This window comes from Halichoerus grypus, chromosome 14, assembly GCF_964656455.1.
Source record: "Halichoerus grypus chromosome 14, mHalGry1.hap1.1, whole genome shotgun sequence".
Lineage (NCBI taxonomy): Eukaryota > Metazoa > Chordata > Mammalia > Carnivora > Phocidae > Halichoerus > Halichoerus grypus.
The window spans coordinates 47,444,104-47,470,109 of record NC_135725.1 but is presented as its reverse complement, the minus strand read 5'-3'; the positions used below and the strand labels follow the sequence as shown (position 1 = coordinate 47,470,109).

The following is a 26,006-nucleotide window of genomic DNA, read 5'->3' as shown; positions in this document are numbered from 1 at the left end:
ACTCACTCCCTGAGGGCAGGCTCAGCATGTCCTGAGGACTTTAGATGCCCCTACTGTGCAGGGGCTGGTTTCCTTGTCAGCAAAGCAATGACTGGCCCTAGATCCTTGCCCTTGCCCCTGGAGTTTTGGGCTGGGGACCCTAGCACTCGGTGCTGACCTCTTCCTCTCCTGACCAGGTATCAAAAGTGTCAACAGCCCTCAGATACTGAGGGTGAACGTTTGTTTTCTCCAAGTAGACGAAAGAGCCTACTGTAATCATTTTACCTTGAGTAAGGGAATACATTAATTTTGCCACCACAGTTCTTACTTTTCAATTTTGAAAATTTTTTTAACTAGGATCCACATACAGGGTAGAGCCCAACATGGGGCCTGAACTCACAGTGTGAGATCAAGACCGGAGGTGAGAGTAAGAATCAGATCCTCAACGGACTGAGCCACTCAGGCTCCCCTAGTGTGCTAATTTTACTTAAACTATGGTACACTTCTTGCCTCAAAATTTCTGGACTGGGCACGGGGGATTCACTGATTGTGTCTCTCAGGAGAAACATCCAGCACAGAAAGTAATGACTTTCAGTAGTTCATTCAGTCTGCGTGTTTCTATTGGCCATCTTAGTCTGGTCATCTGTCTGGTGCTCAGAATGCAGGGGGGTGAGGCCCAGGCTATGATGTCAGGGAGAAATAGCCTTCTTGCCTTTCCTTATTCATGATATTGCATTTTCAGTTAAAGTAACAACAAAAAGAATTTGAATATCTTCATTTTTCCACACTGCGTTACTGGACACACTCCGAGTTGATGCTCCTGCATCATGTTCTACATCATCATGAGGATCATACAAAGGGAAGTAAAAGAAAGGTCTAGGGGCTGCCTTGGGTTTCTCTATCGTTTTCAAGACATCAGTTTTCTGTTTCTCATTTCAACTTTCCTAGAAAGCAAAACATGACTGCGGTGTATGGGGCAGGGGGGGAAGACAAATGTTACATCTGAATGTCAGAATGTGAAAGACTGGCGTCTCCTGAGAAAAATGACAGAGTGTACATCAGCAAAATTCAATGCAGCAACACTGGAGACCAGCAGCCCTGGCAGAGGGGGAGAATGAAGGCTGTACTGAATTACCCCAAGTCAGGACAGTGGATACCCCAGCCAGAGGCTCACACAAGAGCAACTCCGGGGTCCCAAGCAGCCCTCAGCTTTGCAAGACCAGCCACCTGATTTTTCTTTCATTCAATCCACATATGCTCAGCTCTGAGGAGAGATGAGAGGAGTCACACCAACCAGCTCACAAGAGAATGGCGACCAGAACCCCAGCTGCTCACCCTCTGAGGAAGGAGAGGGGATACTCGCCCTGCCTGAGCGCTCTACCTAGTTGATAAATCCACTCAGGCCAGGAAAAGATTGCCTTGAGAAATCCAATATTAAGACAGAGGAAACTGGATGATCCTAAAAGATTCTGCTCTTCATCTGGATAAGAATAATGATGATGATGTTTTATGATGGTAACACCCAAAGCTGAATTCAGACTAACTCTTCGGAGATCCTTGAAATCATTAAGTCATTCCTATCAACATCCCCATTTGGATTCCACTTATTTATACAGCTGTTTGGAGAGAAATAGAAATGCGGAGGGATGAATTATTCTGAAGCTACCAAAGATCCAAAGAACATGAGCAGTTGTGAGATACTGGCTTGTCCGGAAGCACCGGTTGAAAGGGGTGAAGGATAGAAATGGAGAGAGGATTTAAGAACCAGGAGAGGCCATGGCATGAAATCAGTCAGGAGGGGAGGGTGAGGGATCAAGGAGTCCAGATTCCACTTCAAATGTAAAGTGCTGTGGTTGTGGATGGCAACTGGGGGTGTGGTGTGAGTCAACTGAACTGATGGACTTGAAGTTCTCAGAAAAGTTGACAGACTCCCTTTTAAATACTCATAAGGCAGGAGACTTTTCTGCCAACGAAAGAGAACTTGCAGCTGGTACTGGAGTAACCCTCCTCCTTGCAATACCCTGCAGGCTGCTGTCGCGTCAGTGTCACCCGTGCTGGGGACACTGCTGTGGGCCACGTCTGCGTAGGAGAACGCTGTGCTCGCAGAGTCCACTTGAATCATCTCAGTCTCGGGAAGGATATGGAGAGACAGTTGACTCGATGCTGCCCATTCCTACTGTTCCACCTCCTGAGGACAAGTCGCTGATCCAGTGGAAATTTCCACATTTCTCTTCTCCGCACAGGTTCCGAAGTTGCTACTGACCTTCCACACCTTCATGTTTCCATGCTGTGGCTTTTTGAGCAAAGGAGCATCCTGCGCCTAGTTTAATCAGAGCATAGGAGACCTCAAGCACAGGCATGGCTGAGCTCCTGGATTTCTTGGGTGTAGGCGTGTGGGCAGGGTTCCCAGTATTTAGTGTATTTCTGTGCAGGACTGGATGTCTGGGGGACCTTCAGCTCCGCAGCGCACGAGTCAGCTGGCAGGCAGGGTGGAGGTAGGCCGCGTATGTTCCCTTGTCCTAAAGCTGCCAAACCTTGGCTCCTTGTGACCAGTAAACTGCACGGTGATCTCTCGCAGCCCATCAGTGGGCACCTGGCCCCGAGGCCTGCCTCCCCCACATCCCCTGACAGGCTGACCAGAAGCACCTGCGGATGGAAAGTTGATGGTGGTGCTCACTCCCCTCACCCTTGTCCCTGTCCCTGCCAATTGGTTCTCCAACACTTTTCAGTATTTAATAATCCATAATACTGGGATCAAAACTGAAGGTGGCTATAGGGATTTTCAGGAGAAGACTTACTCTTTATCATAGAGTAAGGAAACAGATTTATGACAGCATTAGAATCTCTGGTTGTCTACAAGTAGCCTTTTTGTAGCTTGAAGGGACATCCTCAGGAAGAGGTCCCATTTCTGCAGCTATACCAAGCCTGGCCTCCATCTTGGTCGCCACCATGGTCATACATGGCACCAGCGGGCAGTCCTCCTGGAGAAGAACTTCATTAGTCCACCCTTCAACCTGATCCTGCTTTCTGTTTCCTTTTAGCCACAGCTACTATTATATCACATTGGATGGAAATCAGAACAAAGTCTCTCTTGCAGGTGTTTCTGCAAAATCTATAGATTTCATTTCAGTTTTGCGTTCTACTTGCGATGTGCTGCCCTCTAGGGAAACCTTTAAGCTGTGACCACAACAGAACAGAAAGCTGTTGTGTGAGGAAACGACAGATGTTGGCGAGGATGCGGAGAAAGGGGAACCCTCCTACACTGTTGGTGGGATTGTGAGCTGGTACAGCCACTCTGGAAAACAGTATATAGGATCCTCAAAAAGTTGAAAATACAACTACCTTATGACCCAGCAATTGCACTACTGGGTATTTACCCCAAAGATACAAATGTAGGGATCCGAAGGGGTAGGCGCACCCCAATGATTATAGCAGCAATGTCCACAATAGCCAAACTATGGAAAGAGCCAAGATGTCCATCAACAGATGAATGGATAAAGAAGATGTGGTATATATATATATATAATGGAAAATTATGCAGACATCAAAAAAAAACAACAACAACAACTAAATCTTGCCATCTGCAACGACGTGGAAGGAACTAGAGGGTATTATGCTAAGCGAATAAGTCAATCAGAGAAAGACATGTATCATATGATCTCGCTGATATGAGGAATTGTTAATCTCAGGAAACAAACTGAGGGTTGCTGGAGTGGGGGAGTGGGAGGGATGGGGTGGCTGGGTGATAGACATTGGGGAGGGTATGTGCTATGGTGAGCGCTGTGAATTGTGTAAGACTGTTGAATCACAGACCTGTACCTCTGAAACAAATAATACATTATATGTTAAAAAAAAAAAAAAGAAGAAGAAGATAGTAGGAAGGGAAAAATGAAGGGTGGGAAATCGGATGCGGAGACGAACCGTGAGAGACTATGGACTCTGAGAAACAAACTGAGGGTTCTAGAGGGGAGGGGAGTGGGAGGATGGGTTAGCCTGGTGATGGGATTTAAGAGGGCACGTATTGAATGGAGCACTGGGTGTTATACGCAAACAATGAATCAGAGAACACTATATCAAAAACTAATGATGTAATGTATGGTGATTAACATATATAATAAAATAAAATTAAAAGAACAATAAAGCTGTTGCATGAACAGACTGAGAGGTCAAGAGAGTGAATGCCAAGGATACTCTCAGGACTTCTGCCTTAGAGAGGAAGGAAACCATTAGGAGGGCAATGTGTCCTAGAATGCGGAGGGGGAGGACTGGGGCGGGTGCCAGAAGGTTAAAGAAATAGCATGTTCTTCTACACTTCCACCTAGATTTTATTCTCAACTCTCAGATATTCATACAAACCACCCTTTCATCACTGAATATAAATAGGAACCCTTCTTGGCAATGGGGAATGAATTGGTCAGCCTTCTCTAGAATTCGAGATAGAATTCCGGTATTGGAGGCTGCCCCATTTGGAAGTCAGTTACTGAAGCATAGGACACACTATTCCCAAGAATTTTGTAGAAAGACACAAACAGTATTCTCATATGTAGCTGTCAGAATTAAAACAAGAGGATATGTACCATATTTAAGTCGTTCCTTTATGGAAAATACAATGCTGAGTGCCTTTAAGTGCATGAGTTCTGTTAATCTTCACAATATTCTGTTACAATTGTGAATCATATCAAACACTGGAGAAAAAGAAATGGGGTATACTGCTGCTGTAGGAAACAGGGTCACAATGAAGAGTTAAGGAACCTAATTAATAAAGCCAGTCATTCCAGGAAACATTCTTTTATCAGTAGTAACAAATAATTTGATGAAGGATTGAATGAGTTATCTATTCTTGAGTAGTGAATTTTTGAAGCTGAGCAGCTCGCTGATATACAAGGTAGTAAGAACCAAGACAGGATGGGCACCTGGGTGGCTCGGTCGTTAAGCGTCTGCCTTCAGCTCAGGTCATGAACCCAGGGTCCTGGGATCGAGTCCCACATCGGGCTCCCCGCTCGGCAGGAAGCCTGCTTCTCCCTCTCTCACTCCCCCTGCTTGTGTTCCTGCGCTCGCTATATCTCTCTCTCTGTCAAATAAATAAAATCTTAAAAAAAAAAAAAAGACAGGATAAACCATTGTCAGTAATTAAGTCATGATTCAAAATAATACAGTATTAAACCCATTAATAAGATTTGCCAAAACATCAATTCCATAAAATCACTCCAGAAGAAACATACGGCATGAAAGGACAAACTATGCACAGAAAAACGAACCCCATTATACCCAGATGCCATGCTATATTCTTCTCCACTTCAGACGCACTGACTTCTCTTATTTATGCTCCCATCGGCTCCAGTGTGGTCTCTGCTTATGATTCCACCCAACCGACTCTCATGAGGTCAGCAAAGGCATCTAGTTTTCTGACACACCAGGGAGTTTCAATCCACATCTTCCAGGAATCCACTGATGGTCTTCAAAGCACATTTATGTCCTGAAATATACTCATCGGCATCCTCTCTTATTATCCATGTACTGTGTGGCCATGAGTCCACTGTCTCCTTGTGGCTCTTCTCTCCCCTCCCTTCAATGGTTGGAGAGCCTCAGTATCAAGTTTATGTCTGTTTCTCACACTACACGGTCTCCCCGCATGAACACCTCTGTTTCTGGCATTCCCTGTAGATACGGACCTCAGCCATGGCATTTCTTGTCAAGTGCAAAATCACCTCTCCCCTGACACTGGACATTTGTGCCTCCATGTCTACCAGTCACCAGTCGAGGGGTCCCCAGCTTTTATGTGTACTTCCTGACCTTCTCCATTCCAGCATCAGGTCAGAGAATTCACTTCCTTCCCTTCTTCATTATAACACTAAGTCTGAGGATTGTTTTTAGATTCCTATCCCAACAACAACCAAACATGTAGACATCGAGACCTGTATTTGTCATGTCTTATAGCCCAAGTGCAACGTACAAGTTGTCTAAGTGAAAGTCAGTTGTTGCTTCAGATGTACATAATCTGATGGATAAATGCATTCTGCTGACCATTTTCTTTCTTTCTTTTTTTTAATAGATTTTATTTATTTACTTGAGAGAGAGAGCATGAGACAAGAGAGGGTTAGAGGGAGTAGCAGACTGCCCACAGAGGAGGGATCCTGACTCGGGACTCGATCTTGGGACTCCCGGATCATGACCTGAGCCAAAGGCAGTCAGTCAACCAACAGAGCCACTGTGGAGCCGATCTGCCGAACATTTTTCAACCAAGCTGCAATTAGACTCTTTGAACACTTCCAGTAGTGAAAGTTCAATAAAAAAAAAAAATGGTAAACTGATTAAATATCAAGAATACATTTTATTATATTGCTGACACATACAGGTGCACATAATAATATATGAAATACAAATCTTATAAATATTTCCATAAATAAATATTTAAATAGATAAATAGACATGAGCATGGTCAACTGTAAGCGACGACTGCTTGTAGAGTTGACATGTCGCTTAATACTTCTGAAAACCTTTAAGAAATGGATTCTGTTGATGTCACCATAACAGCAGCAATGAGAGTCTTTGACACGGAAGAACAAGGGAAAGTGTGATATAATTAGTCAGAGGGAATCATTTCCATGGTGAACCGGGTCTCACTTCTTGCTCCTTAATCTTTCTTGCAACATCGTTGATGAAAACAAGGAGCTCGTGATTTCTGCTCTGACAATCTCCCAGGCACAAGGGCTGTACTGCTTCTCTTGCAGATAGTGGGAGATTCTTTGGAAGTAGTTCCTCAGGATGGAGTCCACCTTCATGAGGGGAGTCTCTGCCACCCCAGCCTCCTGCGTGGGACAGGCTTCCAGGTCGGTGAGCTGCTCAGAAAGTCCGGAGCAGAATTCCTCTAGGAGGATCTCGTTCCAAGCAGCAGATGAGGCCTCTATGCAGAAGAGGTGGAAGATCTTCTGGTTCATCACATGGACGACAGAGAGGGCTTGAGCCTTCTGCAACTGCTTGCCATCCAGCACCTCCTGGGGGAAGGCAAAGTCACTTGTGTACTTGTCACAAGAGCTAGCAGACATTCTCCTCATTTGTCCCAGGAGCGTCAAGGCCCTCCAGGCGAACAGGCCATGGTTCTGAGGCAGGTCACATCCCAGAGAGCAGAGGGAGTTGCAGCTGAGCACCACCAGGGCCACCAAGAAGGAAAAGGGCAGGGCCATTGGGGATCCTGCAGATGCTGCTGGCCTGGCTGGGGTGGGCAAGTCTGGGAACCGTGGCTCTAGGTTCTCTGAACATCTTCCCTTGTGTGTGTGGCTTAAGTAGGGGACATGGGAGTTTTCAATTTCTGAACGTTTCCCTTACTTTCTACTTCTCTTTTTGCTTTCCATTATGCACTTTCTACTTGGGTTTGGAGCATGGGTTTCTCAACCGTTTCTTTTTCTTATTGCCCCCTTCGTTTACAGTGTTTTGAATGTTTATGTAATTGAAACTTCCAAGAAAACTCACTAACACAGATCTGCAGTCTATATAGTTATGGATGTATAGCGCTGCTTTATAGATAAAAAAGAAAGTGACAATTTTACTCTGTTTATTTAATTCAGGGTGGAGAATGACTAAAAATTTCAAACAGAAAGCTCAATTTTATACCTTTGATTCTTCACTGGATAACTAAATTTCATTAGCGACTTCTAATTTTTTACTTATTTCAATGGAAATATAAAAGTATGCAAATTAAGAATTTCTACAAAGACGTAAAAATGATTTCAATATAGTTAAATATTTAGAATCATTCCAATTTGCTAACAGCCAATGAAAAATTAAATTATTTATAGGACATTTGTTTTTAGTGTACTGTATTTAGGTGGCCTCAATGAGAAAATAATTTTTAACTTCACTTGCTGCTTGATACTCATCAAGTTACTATCAAAATATTTTTTCTATTTAGCACTAGATAGAATTACTGATGTGTTGAAAAAGTTTTTCAGAATTAAATCATAAAGTATAATCTATTTGTATTTATTTCCAGAGCCTGATTCACAGCAAGGCTCAAACATCAGCAATGTCCACCAGGTAGCCAATGGCAGCTCACAAGTAAGCAAAGATCACCTCTCCAGGTAAGACATTGAGATCCAGGAAATGATGGAGAGAAAGTCCTCCAATCCCAGATCATTCCTGTTATTCCTAGGTGGGGCACTATCTTGCAGACATTTCGTGTATCTTCCACAAATTCCATGTCCATGCTTCTTGTGTGATACCGAAGAAAACCCAATGACGGACAATAAATACTGAGGATAAGGTTTTGTGAGACCGCTCCAAGGCTGAGCTTTGGCATACCACACACCTTGGAATGTTGAAGACTTGTTCCCAACCCTAAGAACTACTTGGTACATTGTTAGAAGCAACTGTAACACCTGTTCCGTCTGGTGCGGGGATGCTGGTGATGGGAAAGGTGGTGGAGCTACAGAGCAAGGAGGCTGGGAAAAAACTCAGGACCTTCTACTCACTTTGGCTGTGAACATAACTGCTCATTTTTTTAAAATATATATTTGTGTATAAGTTCATAAAAAGCCATGGAAATTGGCTTATTCCACTTGCAGAGTCAGTTTATTCCTGGAAAGAGCCTTTTTTTGGCCCGGAGGAAACTCTCCCACCAGGGACAGACTTCTACATGCAAGACAAGCCCAGTCTCCAGACTTGGTCACTGTCTAGCTCACCTTGCCCACTCGCTGGCAGCTTCCCCCCCAGAAAGATTGTGACGGGCCACGGAACAGCAACCTTCCACTCCTGTTTCCCCTTTGCTACAGCCACTGTTACATCACTGCAGCGGGGACATTCCCTCGGGTCCAGAAATAGTCACCAGGAGAAAGGAAGAGAGTTTCAAAAAAACTTAGAAACTTCAAACAACATTTGCTCTTCCTTGGTGGCCTTGTAATAGGAAGTAAAATGGCCAGACAGAAACCACAAAGGAAAAGGAAGCAGCTGTATGAATGGGCAGGAATGCTCCTGAGGAGGGAGGGAGGAGGGTAGAGCTCACTGGGGGTTTCTACCCTGGGCGAGACGGAAACACTGTGATTTGGGAGTGAAAGGATCAGATCTGGAGAAGCAGGGAGGAAGGGGAAATGTGCTGTAACAGAATGTCTAGAGTATGTGTACGTCAGTAGAGTGTATATGGATACATATGATATTATTGTGTCTATAATTACATTCCATTCATGGGCCACCTGTTCCCAGTTGGGTGTTTTAGAGGTTCAGCAGTTTACAGTCAGTTACAGAGAGAAGGCTAGAAGATACCTTTCGCTTAGAGATGTCTATGAAAAAAATAATAGTCACCGTCTGTTAAACTCTCACTAGTGGAAGATACTAGGTACATTTAAATGTGCTACTTCATTATTACAACAGCTCTAGGAATATTTCCACCCCACTTTACATTTGGGAAAACTGAATTTCAGAGAGTTCAAGTGAGTTTCTCAGGATCAAACAACTAGATCAAAAGCAGAAGCTAGAAGCAGTGGGTAGTCCTATACTCCATGTGATAAATCACTCTAAGGTTCATCTTGGGAAATTCTGAAACTTCTCTTCTTCCACACTCTCTGGAGATCATTCTTCCTGGTTGTGTCCCACCTGCACTGGCTGCCCCATCTCTGTGCCCTTTGCAGGCTCCCCTTCTCTTTCTCAGCCTTAAGGGTTAAAGGTGTTCCGAAGCTTTAGGGCATTTTCTCATTCCACACTCAATTCAAACAGAAGGATTTTCAGTACTGTACCATGATTTCCAAATATGCAACAAACACTGGTTTTGAATGTCTCCAGGACGTGAAATGTTGGAGATTCCAGATTCACATATGCATCTACCAGTGGGAAGTCAGCTTTCCTCTCTTCTTGACATCCCTCCTTCAAGATCGTGGTGACACAATCCCTTGACCTCTACTTCTCTGAAGACGTAGACTCAGACTCTTTTAGAAGGATTCCTTTCCCCCTCCCTCTGTTGGAAAAGCCAGCAGATCTTCCTCTGATCTTCACAGAGAGAGCCTAGTGGGGATTCTGAAGGTAAAACTCACAAACCTGTGGGCTCCAGTAACTAGGGAGCCCTGGAGTTGGTAACTCTGCAGTGTAAGCACACAGAGCCTCAAGCAATGCTTCCATTACAGCTCGTGTTCCTCCCAATCCCTGCTCCTGGTAAGGTGTGATTGTCTGCACGCTCCTTTTTCTCTGGTTACCAGTACTGAGGCTGGCCCTGGGACCTCAGTTGTGAATGGATCTAAGAAGAGTTGTTGTTTTCAATTGTCTTGCATTTTGTGGTTGTTTCTGTTGTTGCTCCTGCTGTGAGGTCAGGAAAAAGTTCCAAGTGGTTCAGTGTTGGACAGGAAACCAAGGATCCTGTAATACACGAACCCGTGAACAACTTCAGTATAGCCCTCACCTATGGAGGGATGCCCTTAGAGATACTCAGGTTCACAGACACATTTTAACCACAATTTTCAATAATTTAACTCAATGCATTCTATGACTGAAGCAGAAAGAAGCGTCCTTGGAAAGACGGAACACATGGGCATGTGACTTAATGTTGTAGGTCAAGAATATCATTTCCGAGTCCCTTTCCTGCTTTCTTTTTTGTTTTATTTTCCCTTGCCTTATTTCTTCATTTGAATATGAAGAGATGGGTCTCCTGATTTTGACTCAGAGGGTGAAGGTCTGCTGGAGCATCTCGTGAAGGACAGAGATGGCCCAGGCCTCCTGGACCTGGAGGCGACCCACCATGTCCCAGAGGAGATGTCCCTCAGTCAGGGGAAGGGACAGACCCTCCTCCTCTGTGTCAGAAGCAACAAGTCCTCCTGTGTAGCCACCCGGGCCTGGAGGCAGGTCACAGCCCAGAGTTGAGAGGCTGCCACAGGGAACCAGCCGGAGCCCCACAGAGGGGCTGGGCACAGCACCTGAGGGCTTCTGGTGGCCTGGGGGACGAGTGGGGGCCGCCGTGCCTCCAGATCCTCTCCTGTTCTTTCTACTCGTGACTCTTAAATAGAACAGGGTAGTTTTCATTTGCAGAATGTTCCTGTACACTTGCATGTCTTTAATTTTTGTTTGCTTTTTTATATTTGCTTTTCATACATTAGAAGAGATTAGAATACATCATTCATATCAATTATTTTTTCATTTTTTCATCAAAGTTTATTTTGCCCAAAAAAGGTAAATCTCTCAAAACTATTTCCTATCTATACTCACTAGCTTCCCTTCTGTTCCTCACCTTTCCTCCTCGGCCAGTATGGTTTTTGGTGATTATTTCAGTCAAACCAGCTTGCCCCTGGGTCACACCCCCTCCACTTCCAGCCTTGGGGCACTTTCCATTCACCTTTTGCTATGATGCAATTCCTTGAAGCCTTTTTTGGCTTTGAAATACTCTCTTAACCAATATTCGCTCTTACCCTACTGCCTTAGGGCCATTCCTCCTTTGTTTGTAGTGTGGCTCTTTTATATCTTTACCACTGGACCTTTGAGGCATCACTTTTAAGTCCTTTTCTTATTCTACACTCTCTGCCCTCGGGACCACTTCCCTTGCTGGGCCTTAAATGAATGGAATGGCTTGTAAATGGCAGTCTCAAGGATCCATTTATAAAGAATTGTCACACTTGGATGTCTACCAGTCTACTGTGGAAGCTATCTAGCGCTTTTGATTCTATGCCCTGACGTGTGTGTTTCCTCGTCTGCTTCTAGAATTCATATTTTCCCTTCTTCTCATTCTACCCTTTAACTTAACTGGTATTACTTCCCTATGATTATCGTTTGGAGGTTGGTTTTTCTACAAACCTCAAGATATAGACAGGGCATTGATTTGTTATGTCTGCCTTTATCCTGATGACAACATACAAACTGTCTTCAAGGAAGTCTATGGTATTATTTCTAATGTGAATCACGGAATAATGTGTCACTGAGTTCTACAATGCATCTTTCATCAGGTTATAATTAGACTTGTTTCCTCTATATAAGAAACAAATACAACAATTTTTCTATAGAAACATTTAATGAACAAAAAAATAAAAAATTTAATAAATGTAAAGCACATTTATTTCTATTAACCACAAAGTGAAGGTACACCTAATATTATATAATAAAAAATAATTTAAATCTTATAAATAATGAAATACATATATAGTTAAATAAGTATATCAGCATGGTCATCTGAAAGCGACGGTGTTTGTAGAGTTGACTTGATGTTGCTTAATACTCCTGAGAACATGTGACAAATTGATGTTGTTCATTTCACCTTAATAGCAGATGAGAGTCTTTGACATGGCAGAACAAGGGAAAGTGTGATATTAGTAGTCAGAGGGAATCATTTCCACGTTGAACTGGGTCTCACTTCTTGCTCCTTAATCTTTTTTGCAAGGTTGTTGATGAATACAAGGGTTTCATGATTTCCGCTCTGACAATCTCCCAGGCACAAGGGCTGTATTGCTTCTCTTGCAGATAGGAGGAGATTCTTTGGAAGTAGTTCCTCAAGATGGAGTCCACCTTCATGAGGGGAGTCTCTGCCCCCTCCGCCTCCTGCATGGGACAGGCTTCCAGGTCGGTCAGCTGCTCAGAAAGCCCGGAGCAGAATTCCTCTAGGAGGGTCTCGTTCCAAGCAGCAAATGAGGCCTCTGTGCAGAAGAGGTGGAAGATCTTCTGGTTCATCACATGGACGACAGAGAGGGCTTGAGCCTTCTGCAACTGCTTGCCATCAAGCACCTCCTGGGGGAAGGCAAAGACACTTGTGTACCTTTCACAAGAGCTAGCAGACATTCTCTTCAATTGTCCCAGGACTGTCAAGGCCCTCCAGGCGAACAGGCCATGGTTCTGTGGCAGGTCACATCCCAGAGAGCAGAGGGAGCTGCAGCTGAGCACCACCAGGGCCACCAAGAAGGAAAAGGGCAGGGCCATTGGGGATCCTGCAGATGCTGCTGGCCTGGCCGGGGTGGGCAAGTCTGGGAACCGTGGCTCTAGGTTCTCTGAACATCTTCCCTTGTGTGTGTGGCTTAAGTAGGGAACATGGGAGTTTTCAATTTCTGAACGTTTCCCTTACTTTCTACTTCTCTTTTTGCTTTCCTTTCTGCACTTTATCTTTGGATTTAGAGCATGCGATCTCAACCATTTGTTATTTTTTCCAATATTATCTCTTGCCTCCAGAGTCTTTGTCAATGTTTTTAATTCGACCTTCCAAGAAAACTTAATAGCATGGATACACAGTATATATAGTTACATATTGTATTTATATCTGTGCTTATAGGTAAAAAAGAAAGTATAAAGTTTATCCACTTCAGGTTTAAGAATGACTAAGACTTTTAAGCTAAAAATAAAATTTTAAAGCTATTGATGCTTGAGTATATAAGTAAATTAGATGAGTGACTGTAATTTACTTACATATAGAAATTGTAATATATAAATACATATGCAAATTAACAATTTCTAAAAAGACATAAAGATTTTGGTGTACTTAAACAGGAAAAATCATTCCAAATTGCTTAAAGCAAGTGAAAAATTAAATTATTATTAACATCTGTTTTTAGTGTACTGAACTTTAATGTTGCCTCATATGACAAAATCATTTTTAACTTCACCTGCTACTACATACTCTTGAAGGCATTGTCATAATTTGTTTTCTGTTTAGCACTAGGTAATTACTGATATGTTGAATAAGTGTTGTAAAACTAACTCATAAAACATCATCTCTTTGTATTTTATTGCAAAGCCTGCATCACATCAAGGCTCAGACAACCAACATCCACAAGACATCGGATGGCAGCTCACAAGTAAGCACAGATCCCCTCTCCAGGTCAGACTTTGAGATGTAGGAAATAATGGAGAGAAAATCCTCCAATCCTAAATTATTCCTCTTATCCCTAGGTTTGTCGTCCTCATCTTGCAGACCGTTTGGGTATCTTCCAAGAATTCTATGTCATTGTTTCTTTTTTTTTTTTTTTTTTTTTTTAAAGATTTTATTTATTTATTTGAGAGAGAGAGAATGAGAGAGAGAGAACACATGAGAGGGGATAGGGTCAGAGGACGAAGCAGACTCCCCGCCGAGCAGGGAGCCCGATGCGGGACTCGATCCAGGGACTCCAGGATCATGACCCGAGCCGAAGGCAGTCGCTTAACCAACTGAGCCACCCAGGCGCCCCTCTATGTCATTGTTTCTTGTGTCATACCGAAGAAAACCCAATGAGAGACAATAAATACTAAGGTTTTGTTAGACCGCTTCAAGACTGTGCCAGTGTCCCCAATAGGAAGCCTGGTTCTTGTCTGGATGTGGAGGTGTGAAGGTTCTAATTCCTGATGAATGGATTTTCCCAGCCACACCTCCCTGACAAGGTAGTTATCACCTCTACTAACATTTTTCCTCTGGAGTGACTGAGTGTCCTCCACCCAAGCTCTCCTGGACTCACTCCCTGAGGGCAGGCTCAGCATGTCCTGAGGACTTTAGATGCCCCTACTGTGCAGGGGCTGGTTTCCTTGTCAGCAAAGCAATGACTGGCCCTAGATCCTTGCCCTTGCCCCTGGAGTTTTGGGCTGGGGACCCTAGCACTCGGTGCTGACCTCTTCCTCTCCTGACCAGGTATCAAAAGTGTCAACAGCCCTCAGATACTGAGGGTGAACGTTTGTTTTCTCCAAGTAGACGAAAGAGCCTACTGTAATCATTTTACCTTGAGTAAGGGAATACATTAATTTTGCCACCACAGTCCTTACTTTTCAGTTTTGAAATTTTTTTTAAGTAGGCTCCACACACAGGGTAGAGCCCAACATGGGGCCTGAACTCACAGTGTGAGATCAAGACCTGAGGGGAGAGTAAGAATCAGATCCTCAATGGACTGAGCCACTCAGGCTCCCCTAGTGTGCTAATTTTACCTAAACTACGGCACACTTCTTTGCCTCAAAATTTCTGGACTGGGCACGGGGGATTCACTGATTGTGTCTCTCAGGAGAAACATCCAGCACAGAACGTAATGACTTTCAGTAGTTCATTCAGTCTGCGTGTTTCTATTGGCCATCTTAGTCTGGTCATCTGCCTGGTGCTCAGAATGCAGGGGGGTGAGGCCCAGGCTATGATGTCAGGGAGAAACAGCCTTCTTGCCTTTCCTTATTCATGATATTGCATTTTCAGTTTAAATAACAACAACAAAAAGAATTTGAATAACTTCATTTCCCACAGTGCGTTACTGGACACACTCCGACTTGCTGCTCCTACATCATGTTCTACATCATCGTGAGGATCATACAAAGAGAAGTAAAAGAAAGGTCAAGGGGCTGCACCGGTTTTCTCTACCATTTTCAAGACATCAGTTCTCTGTTTCTCATTTCAACTTTCCTAGAAAGCAAAACATGACAGTGGTGTATGGGGCGGGTGGGGTGGGGGGAAGACAAATGTTACATCTGAATGTCAGAATGTGAAACACTGGCCTCTGCTGAGAAAAATGACAGAGTGTACGTCAGCAAAATTCAATGCAGCAACACTGGGCACCAGCAGCTCTGGCAGAGGGGGGAATGAAGGCTGTACTGAATTACCCCAAGTCAGGACATGGCTGACTCGGCCAGAGGATCACACAAGACCACCTCCGGGGTCCCAAGCAGCCCTCAGCTTTGCAAGACCAGCCACCTGATTTTTCTTTCATTCAATCCACATATGCTCAGCTCTGAAGAAAGATGAGAGGAGTCACACCAACCAGCTCACAAGAGAATGGTACCAGACCCCAGCTGCTCACCCTCTGAGGAAGGAGAGGGGATACTCGCCCTGCCTGAGCGCTCTACCTAGTTGATAAATCCACTCAGGCCAGGAAAAGATTGCCTTGAGAAATCCAATATTAAGACAGAGGGAACTGGATGATCCTAAAAGATTCTGCTCTTCATCTGGATAAGAATAATGATGATGATGTTTCATGATGATAACACACAAAGCTGAATTCAGGCTAACTCTTCGGAGATCCTTGAAATCATTAACTCAATCCTCTCAATATCCCCATTTGGATTCCACTTATTTATACAACTGTTTGGAGAGAAATAAAAACGCGCAGGGATGAATTATTCTGAAGCTACCAAAGATCCAAGGTCGAACATGAGCAGTTGTGAGATACTGGCTTGTCCGGAAGCACTGGTTGAAAGGGGTGAAGGATAGAAATGGAGAGAGGATTTAAGAACCAGGAGAGGCCATGGCATGAAATCAGTCAGGAGGGGAGGGTGAGGGATCAAGGAGTCCAGATTCCACTTCAAATGTAAAGTGCTGTGGTTGTGGATGGCAACAGGGGGTGTGGTGTGAGTCAACTGAACTGATGGACTTGAAGTTCTCAGAAAAGTTGACAGACTCCCTTTTAAATATTCATAAGGCAGGAGACTTTTCTGCCAATGAAAGAGAACTTGCAGCTGGTACTGGAGTAACCCTCCTCCTTGCAATACCCTGCAGGCTGCTGTCGCGTCAGTGTCACCCGTGCTGGGGGCACTGCTGTGGGCCACGTCTGCGTAGGAGAACGCTGTGCTCGCAGAGTCCACTTGAATCATCTCAGTCTCGGGAAGGATATGGAGAGACAGTTGACTCGATGCTGCCCATTCCTACTGTTCCACTTCCTGAGGACAAGTCACTGATCCAGTGGAAATTTCCACATTTCTCTTCTCCGCACAGGTTCCAAAGTTGCTACTGACCTTCCACACTTTCATGTTTCCATGCTGTGGTTTTTTGAGCGAAGGAGCATCCTGCACCTAGTTTAATCAGAGCAAAGGAGACCTCAGGCACAGACACGGCTGAGCTCCTGGATTTCTTGGGTGTAGACGTGTGGGCAGGGTTCCCAGTATTTAGTGTATTTCTGTGCAGGACTGGATGTCCGGGGGACCTTCAGCTCCGCAGCGCACGAGTCAGCTGGCAGGCAGGGTGGAGGCAGGCCGCGTATGTTCCTTTGTCCTGAAGCTGCCAAGCCTTGGCTGCTTGTGACCGGTAAACTGCACGGTGATCTCTCGCAGCCCATCAGTGGGCACCTGGCCGCGAGGCCTGTCTCCCCCACATCCCCTGACAGGTTGACCAGTGCACCTGCGGATGGAAAGTTGATGGTGGTGCTCACTCCCCTCACCCTTGCCCCTGTCCCTGCCAATTGGTTCTCCAACACTTTCCAATATTTAATAATCCATAATACTGGGATCAAAACTGAAGGTGGCTGTAGGGATTTTCAGGACAAGACTTACTCTTTATCATAGACAGAGTAAGGAAACAGATTTATGACAGCATTAGAATCTCTGGTTGTCAACAAGTAGCCTTTTTGTAGCTTGAAGGGACATCCTCAGGAAGAGGTCCCATTTCTGCAGCTATCCCAAGCCTGGCCTCCATCTTGGTCGCCGCCCTGGTCACACGTGGCCACCAAGGGGTGGTCTTCCTGTAGAGGAGCTTCATTAGTCCACCCTTCAACCTGATCCTGCTTTCTGTTTCCTTTTAGCCACAGCTACTATTATATCACATTGGATGGAAATCAGAACAAACCTCTCTTGCAGGTTTTTCTGCAAAACCTAGAGATTTCATTTCAGTTTTGCTTTCTACTTGCGATGTGCTGTTCTGTAAGGAAACCTTTAATCTGAGACCACAACAGAACAGAAAGCTGTTGTGTGAGGAAACGACAGACGTTGGCGAGGATGCGGAGAAAGGGGAACCCTCCTACACTGTTGGTGGGAATGCAAGCTGGTACAGCCACTCTGGAAAACAGTATGTAGGTTCCTCAAAAAGTTGAAAATAGAGCTACCTTACGACCCAGCAATTGCACTACTGGGTATTTACCCCAAAGATACAAATGTAGGGATCCGAAGGGGTAGGTGCACCCCAATGTTTATAGCAGCAATGTCCACAATAGCCAAACTATGGAAAGAGCCAAGATGTCCATCAACAGATGAATGGATAAAGAAGATGTGGTATATATATATAATGGAAAATTATTCAGACATCAAAAAAAAAAAAAAACCAACACCTAAATCTTGCCATTGGCAACGACATGGAAGGAACTAGATGGTATTATGATAAGCGAAATAAGTCAATCAGAGAAAGACGTATCATATGATCTCACTGATATGAGGAATTCTTTTTTTTTTTAATTTTTTATTATTATGTTAATCCCCATACATTACATCATTAGTTTTAGATATAGTGTTCCATGATTCATTGTTTGTGCATAACACCCAGTGCTCCATGCAGAACGTGCCCTCCTCAATACCCATCACCAGGCTAACCCATCCTCCCACCCCCCTCCCCTCTAGAACCCTCAGTTTGTTTTTCAGAGTCCATCGTCTCTCATGGTTCTTCTCCCCGTCCGATTTCCCCCCCTTCATTCTTCCCCTCCTGCTACATTCTTCTTCTTTTTTTTTTCTTTCTTAACATATATTGCATTATTTGTTTCAGAGGTACAGATCTGAGATTCAACAGTCTTGCACAATTCACAGCGCTTACCAGAGCACATACCCTCCCCAGTGTCCATCACCCAGTCACCCCATCCCTCCCACCCCCCACCACTCCAGCAACCCTCAGTTTGTTTCCTGAGATTAAGAATTCCTCATATCAGTGAGGTCATATGATACATGTCTTTCTCTGTTTGACTTATTTCGCTCAGCATAATACCCTCAAGTTCCATCCACGTCGTTGCAAATGGCAAGATCTCATTCCTTTTGATGGCTGCATAATATTCCATTGTATATATATACCACTTCTTCTTTATCCATTCATCTGTTGATGGACATCTTGGCTCTTTCCACAGTTTGGCTATTGTGGACATTGCTGCTATAAACATCGGGGTGCACGTACCCTTTCGGGTCCCTACTTTTGTATCTTTGGGGTAAATACCCAGGAGGGCAATTGCTGGATCATATGGTAGTTCTATTTTCAACTTTTTGAGGAACCTCCATACTGTTTTCCAGAGTGGCTGCACCAGCTTGCATTCCCACCAACAGTGTAGGAGGGTTCCCCTTGATATGAGGAATTCTTAATCTCAGGACACAAATTGAGGGTTGCTGGAGTGGGGGAGTGGGAGGGATGGGTGGCTGGGTGATAGATATTGGGGAGGGTATGTGCTATGGTGAGTGCTGTGAATTGTGTAAGACTGTTGAATCACAGACCTGTACCTCTGAAACAAATAATACATTATATGTTAAAAAAAAAAAAAAGGAGAAGAAGATAGTAGGAAGGGAAAAATGAAGGGTGGGAAATCAGATGCAGAGACGAACCGTGAGAGACTTTGGACTCTAAGAAACAAACTGAGGGTTCTAAAGGGGAGGGGAGTGGGGGGATGGGTTAGCCTGGTGATGGGTATTAAAGAGGGCATGTATTGAATGGAGCACTGGGTGTTATCCGCAAACAATGAATCATGGAATACTACATCAAAAACAAATGATGGAATGTATGGTGATTAAAATACATAATAAAACAAAATTAAAAAAAAGAAAGCTGTTGCGTCAACCGGCTGAGAGGTCAAGAGAGTGAATGCCAAGGATACTGTCAGGACTTCTGCCTTAGAGAGGAAGGAAACAGGAGGGCAACGTGTCCTAGAGTATGGAAGAGCAGGACAGGGGCAGGTGCTAGAAGGTTAAAGAAATAGCATGTTCTTCTGCACTTCCACCTAGATATTTATTCTCAACTCTCAGATATTCATACAAGCCACCCTTTCATCACTGAATATAAATAAAAACCCTTCTTTGCAATGGGGAATGAATTGGTCAGCCTTCTCTAGAATTCGCGATAGAATTCCGGTTTTGGAGGCTGCCCCCTTTGGAAGTCAGTTACTGAAGCATAGGACACACTGTTCCCAAGAATTTTGTAGAAAGACACAAACAGTATTCTCATATGTAGCTGTCAGAATTAAAACAAGAGGATATGTACCATATTTAAGTCGTTCCTTTATGAAAAATACAATCCTGGGTGCCTTTAAGTGCATGAGTTCTGTTAATCTTCACAATATTCTGTTATAATTGTGAATCATATCAAACACTGGAGAAAAAGAAATGGGGTATACTGCTGCTGTAGTAAACAGGGTCACAATGAGGAGTTAAGGAACCTAATTAATAAAGCCAGTCATTCCAGGAAATATTCTTTTATCAGTAGTAATAGACAATTTGATGAAGGATTGAATGAGTTATCTATTCTTGAGTAGTGAATTTTTGAAGCTGAGCAGCTCGCTGATATACAAGGTAGTAAGAACCAAGACAGGATAAACCATTGTCAGTAATTAAGTCATGATTCAAAATAATACAGTATTAAACCCATTAATAAGATTTGCCAGAACATCAATTCCATGAAATCACTCTGGAAGAAACATACAGCATAAAAGGGCAAACTATGCACAGAAAAACGAACCCCATTATTCCCAGATGCCACGCTATATTCTTCTCCACTTCAGACACACTGACTTCTCTTATTTATGCTCCCATCGGCTCCAGTGTGGTCTCTGCTTATGATTCCACCCAGCCGACACTCATGAGGTTAGCAAAGGCATCTAGTTTTCTGACACGCCAGGCAGTTTCAATCCACATCTTCCAGGAATCCACTGATGGTCTTCGAAGCACATTTATGTCCTGAAATATACTCATCGGCATCCTCTCTTATTATCCATGTACTGTGTGGCCATGAGTCCACTGTCTCCTTGTGGCTCTTCTCTCCCATCCCTTCAATGGTTGGAGAGCCTCAGGAGCAAGTTTATGTCTGTTTCTCACACTACACGGTCTCCCCGCATGAACACATCTGTTTCTGGCATTCCCTGTAGATATTGACCTCAGCCATGGTGTTTTCTTCTCAAACGCAAGATCACCTCTCCCCTGACACTGGACATTTGTGCCTCCATGTCTACCAGTCACCAGTCGAGGGGTCCCCAGCTTTTATGTGTACTTCCTGACTTTCTCCATTCCAGCATCAGGTGAGAGAATTCACTTCCTTCCCTTCTTCATTATAACACTAAGTCTGAGGATTGTTTTTAGATTTCTATCCCTACAACAACCAAAGATGTAGACATCAGGACCTGTATTTGACATGTCCTATAGCCTAAGGGCAATGTACAACTTGTCTTAGAGGAACTCAGTTGTTGCTTCAGATGTTCGTAATCTGATGGGTAAATGCATTCTGCTGACCATTTTCTTTTTTTTAAGATTTTATTTATTTACTTGACAGAGAGAGAGAGCATGAGAGGGGGGAAGGGTTAAAGGGAGTAGCAGATTCCTCGCCGAGCAGGGATCCTGACTCAGGACTCAATCCTGGGACTGCAGGGTCATGACCTGAGCCGAACGCAGTCGCTCAGCCAACTAAGCCGCCTAGGTGGCCCACTGCCCTACATTTTTCAACCAAGCTGCAATTAGACGTGGTGTTACTCTTTGAACATTTCCCGTAGTGAAAGTTCAATAAAAAAAAAAAAAGATAAACCAATTAAATATCAAGAGTACATTTTATTATATTAATGACATGTACAGCTGCATATAATATATGAAAAATATAAATCTTATAGACATTTACATAAATAAATATTTAAATAGATAAATAGACATGAGCATGGTCAACTGTAATTGACGACTGCTTGTAGAGTTGACATGTCGCTTAATACTTCTGAAAACCTTTAAGAAATGTATATGTTGATGTCACCATAACAGGAGAAATGAGAGTCTTTGACATGGAAGAACAAAGGAAAGTGTGATATTATTAGTCAGAGGGAATCATTTCCATGGTGAACCGGGTCTCACTTCTTGCTCCTTAATCTTTCTTGCAAGATTGTTGATGAAAACAAGGAGCTCGTGATTTCTGCTCTGACAATCTCCCAGGCACAAGGGCTGTATTGCTTCTCTTGCAGATAGAGGGAGATTCTATGGAAGTAGTTCCTCAGGATGGAGTCCACCTTTATGAGGGGAGTCTCTGCCACTCCAGCCTCCTGCGTGGGACAGGCTTCCAGGTCGGTCAGCTGCTCAGAAAGTCCGGAGCAGAATTCCTCTAGGAGGGTCTCGTTCCAAGCAGCAGATGAGGCCTCTGTGCAGAAGAGGTGGAAGATCTTCCGGTTCATCACATGGACGACAGAGAGGGCTTGAGCCTTCTGCAACTGCTTGCCATCCAGCACCTCCTTGGGGAAGGCAAAGTCACTTGTGTACTTGTCACAAGAGCTAGCAGACATTCTCTTCATTTGTCCCAGGAGCGTCAAGGCCCTCCAGGCAAACAGGCCATGGTTCTGAGGCAGGTCACATCCCAGAGAGCAGAGGGAGCTGCAGCTGAGCACCACCAGGGCCACCAAGAAGGAAAAGGGCAGGGCCATTGGAGAACCTGCAGATGCTGCTGGCCTGGCTGGGGTGGGCAAGTCTGGGAACCGTGGCTCTAGGTTCTATGAACATCTTCCCTTGTGTGTGTGGCTTAAGTAGGGGACATGGGAGTTTTCAATTTCTGAACGTTTCCCTTACTTTCTACTTCTCTTTTTGCTTTCCGTTATGCACTTTCTACTTGGGTTTGGAGCATGGGTTTCTCAACTGTTTCTTTTTCTTATTGACCCCTCCGTTTACAGTGTTTTGAATGTTTATGTAATTGAAACTTCCAAGAAAGCTCACTAACACAAATCTGCAGTCTATATAGTTGTGTATGTATAGCCCTACTTTATAGATAAAAAGAAATTATCCATTTTACTCTATTTATTTCAGGGTGAAGAATTACTAAAAATTTCAAACTGAAAGCTAAATTTTAAAGCTCCTGATCCTTCACTAGATAACTAACACTGATTTGCAACTTCTAATTTTTTACTTATTTAAATGGAAATATAGGAGCACAATGCAAATTAAGAATTTCTAGAAAGACATGATAATGATATCAATGTGCTTAAATATTTAGAATCACTCCAAATTGCTAACAGCTAATGAAAAATTAAATCATTTGTTGGACATTTGCTTTTAGTGTACTGTATTTAAGTGGTCTCAATGAGAAAATAATTTTTAAATGCACTTGCTTCTTGATACTCATCAAGGTATTCTCAAATATTTTTTCTATTTAGCACGAGATAGAATTACTGATGTGTTAATTGTCTTTTGCAGAATTAAATCATAAAGTATAATCTATTTATATTTATTTCGAGAGTCTGATTCACAACAAGGCTCAAACATCTGCAATGTCCACCAGGTAGACAATGGCAGCTCACAAGTAAGCGAAGATCACCTCTCCGGGTAAGACATTGAGATCCAGGAAATGATGGGGAGAAAGTCCTCCAATCCCAGATTATTTTCTTATTCCTAGTGGAGCACTATCTTGCAGGCATTTCATGTATCTTCCACAAATTCCATGTCCATGCTTCTTGTGTGATACCCAAGAAAACCCAATGACAGACAATAAATACTGAGGATAAGGTTTTGTGAGACCGCTCCAAGGCTGAGCTTTGGCATACCACACACCTTGGAATACTGAAGACTTGATCCCAACCCTAAGAACTACTTGGTACATTGTTGGAAGCAACTGTAACACCTGTTCCCTCTGGTGTGGGGATGCTGGTGATGGGGGAGACTGTGCAGCTACAGAAACAGGGAGGATAGGAAAAAACTCAGGACCCTCTACTCACTTTGGCTGTGAACATAACTGCTCGTTTTTTAAAAATATATATTTTTGTATAAGTTCATAAAAAGCCATGGAAATTGGCTTATTCCACTCGCAGAGTCAGTTCATTCCAGGAAAGAGCCTTTTTTTGGCCCGGAGGAAACTCTCCCACCAGGGACAGACTTCTACATACAAGACAAGCCCAGTCTCCAGACTTGGTCACTGTCTAGCTCACCTTGCCCACTCGCTGGCAGCCCCCCCCCCCCGAAAGATTGTGACGGGCCACGGAACAGCACCCTTCCACTCCTGTTTCCCCTTTGCTACAGCCACTGTTACATCACTGCAGCGGGGACATTCCCTTGGGTCCAGAAATAGTCACCAGGAGAGAGGAAGAGAGTTTCAAAAAAACTTAGAAACTTCAAACAACATTTGCCCTTTGTAGGTGGCCTTGTAATAGGAAGTAAAATAGCCAGACAGAAACCACAAAGGAAAAGGAAGCAGCTGTATAAATGGGCAGGAGAGGCTCCTGAGGAGGGAGGGAGGAGGGTAGAGCTCACTCAGGGTTTCTACCCTGGGGGAGAGGGAAACACTGTGATTTGGGAATGAAAGGATCAGATCTGGAGAAGCAGGGAGGAAGGGGAAATGTGCTGTAACAGAATGTCTAGAGTATGTGTACGTCAGTAGAGTGTATATGGATACATATGATATTATTGTGTCTATAATTACATTCCATTCATGGGCCACCTGTTCCCAGTTGGGTGTTTTAGAGGTTCAGCAGTTTACAGTCAGTTACAGAGAGAAGGCTAGAAGATACCTTTCGCTTAGAGATGTCTATGAAAAAAATAATAGTCACCGTCTGTTAAACTCTCACTAGTGGAAGATACTAGGTACATTTAAATGTGCTACTTCATTATTACAACAGCTCTAGGAATATTTCCACCCCACTTTACATTTGGGAAAACTGAATTTCAGAGAGTTCAAGTGAGTTTCTCAGGATCAAACAACTAGATTGAAAGCAGAAGCTAGAAGCAGTGGGTAGTCCTATACTCCATGTGATAAATCACTCTAAGGTTCATCTTGGGAAATTCTGAAACTTCTCTTCTTCCACACTCTCTGGAGATCATTCTTCCTGGTTGTGTCCCACCTGCACTGGCTGCCCCATCTCTGTGCCCTTTGCAGGCTCCCCTTCTCTTTCTCAGCCTTAAAGGTTAAAAGTTTCCCGAAGCTTTAGGGCATTTTCTCATTCCACACTCAATTCAAACAGAAGGATTTTCAGTACTGTACCATGATTTCCAAATATGCAACAAACACTGGTTTTGAATGTCTCCAGGACGTGTAATGTTGGAGATTCCAGATTCACATATGCATCTACCAGTGGGAAGTCAGCTTTCCTCTCTTCTTGACATCCCTCCTTCAAAATCCTGGTGACAGAATCCCTTGACCTCTACTTCTCTGAAGACGTAGACTCAGACTCTTTTAGAAGGATTCCTTTCCCCCTCCCTCTGCTGGAAAAGCCAGCAGATCTTCCTCTGATCTTCACAGAGAGAGCCTAGTGGGGATTCTGAAGGTAAAACTCACAAACCTGTGGGCTCCAGTAACTAGGGAGCCCTGGAGTTGGTAACTCTGCAGTGTAAGCACACAGAGCCTCAAGCAATGCTTCCATTACAGCTCGTGTTCCTCCCAATCCCTGGTCCTGGTAAGGTGTGATTGTCTGCATGCTCCTATTTCTCTAGTTACCAGTGCTGAGGCTGGCCCTGGGACCTCAGTTGTGAATGGATCTAAGAAGAGTTGTTGTTTTCAATTGTCTTGCATTTTGTGGTTGTTTCTGTTGTTGTTGCTCCTGCTGTGAGGTCAGGAAAAAGTTCCAAGTGGTTCAGTGTTGGACAGGAAACCAAGGATCCTGTAATACACGAACCCGTGAACAACTTCAGTATAGCCCTCACCTATGGAGGGATGCCCTTAGAGATACTCAGGTTCACAGACACATTTTAACCAAAATTTTGAATAATTTAACTCAATGCATTCTATGACTGAAGCAGAAAGAAGCGTCCTTGGAAAGACGGAACACGTGGGCAAGTGACTTAATGTTGTAGGTCAAGAATATCATTTCCGGGTCCCTTTCCTGCTTTCTTTTTTGTTTTATTTTCCCTTGCCTTATTTCTTCATTTGAATATGAAGAGATGGGTCTCCTGATTTTGACTCAGAGGGTGAAGGTCTGCTGGAGCATCTCGTGAAGGACAGAGATGGCCCAGGCCTCCTGGACCTGGAGGCGACCCACCATGTCCCAGAGATGTCCCTCAGTCAGGGGAAGGGACAGACCCTCCTCCTCTGTGTCAGAAGCAACAAGTCCTCCTGTGTAGCCACCCGGGCCTGGAGGCAGGTCACAGCCCAGAGTTGAGAGGCTGCCACAGGGAACGAGCTGGAGCCCCACAGAGGGGCTGGGCACAGCACCTGAGGGCTTCTGGTGGCCTGGGGGACCAGTAGGGGCTGCCGTGGCCCCCAGATCCTCTCCTGTTCTTTCTACTCATGACTCTTACATAGA

At 44.0% G+C, this 26,006-nt stretch overlaps 3 protein-coding genes across 3 annotated transcripts; all 3 read right to left on the bottom strand.

Moving 5' to 3' along the window:
- Positions 1–6,599: 6,599 nt before the first annotated feature.
- Positions 6,600–7,163, bottom strand: LOC118529711 (interferon alpha-1/2-like). Its single transcript, XM_036082653.2, has one exon. It carries the CDS (start codon positions 7,161–7,163, stop codon positions 6,600–6,602), a length of 564 nt encoding a protein of 187 aa, XP_035938546.1.
- A 5,128-nt stretch (positions 7,164–12,291) lies between these two features.
- LOC118529712 (interferon alpha-1/2-like) lies at positions 12,292–12,855 on the bottom strand. Its single transcript, XM_036082654.2, has one exon. It carries the CDS (start codon positions 12,853–12,855, stop codon positions 12,292–12,294), a length of 564 nt encoding a protein of 187 aa, XP_035938547.2.
- Positions 12,856–21,644: 8,789 nt separating this feature from the next.
- Positions 21,645–22,208, bottom strand: LOC144380124 (interferon alpha-1/2-like). Its single transcript, XM_078062178.1, has one exon. The coding sequence runs from the start codon at positions 22,206–22,208 to the stop codon at positions 21,645–21,647; it is 564 nt and encodes a 187-aa protein (XP_077918304.1).
- Between the last annotated feature and the right edge of the window lie 3,798 nt (positions 22,209–26,006).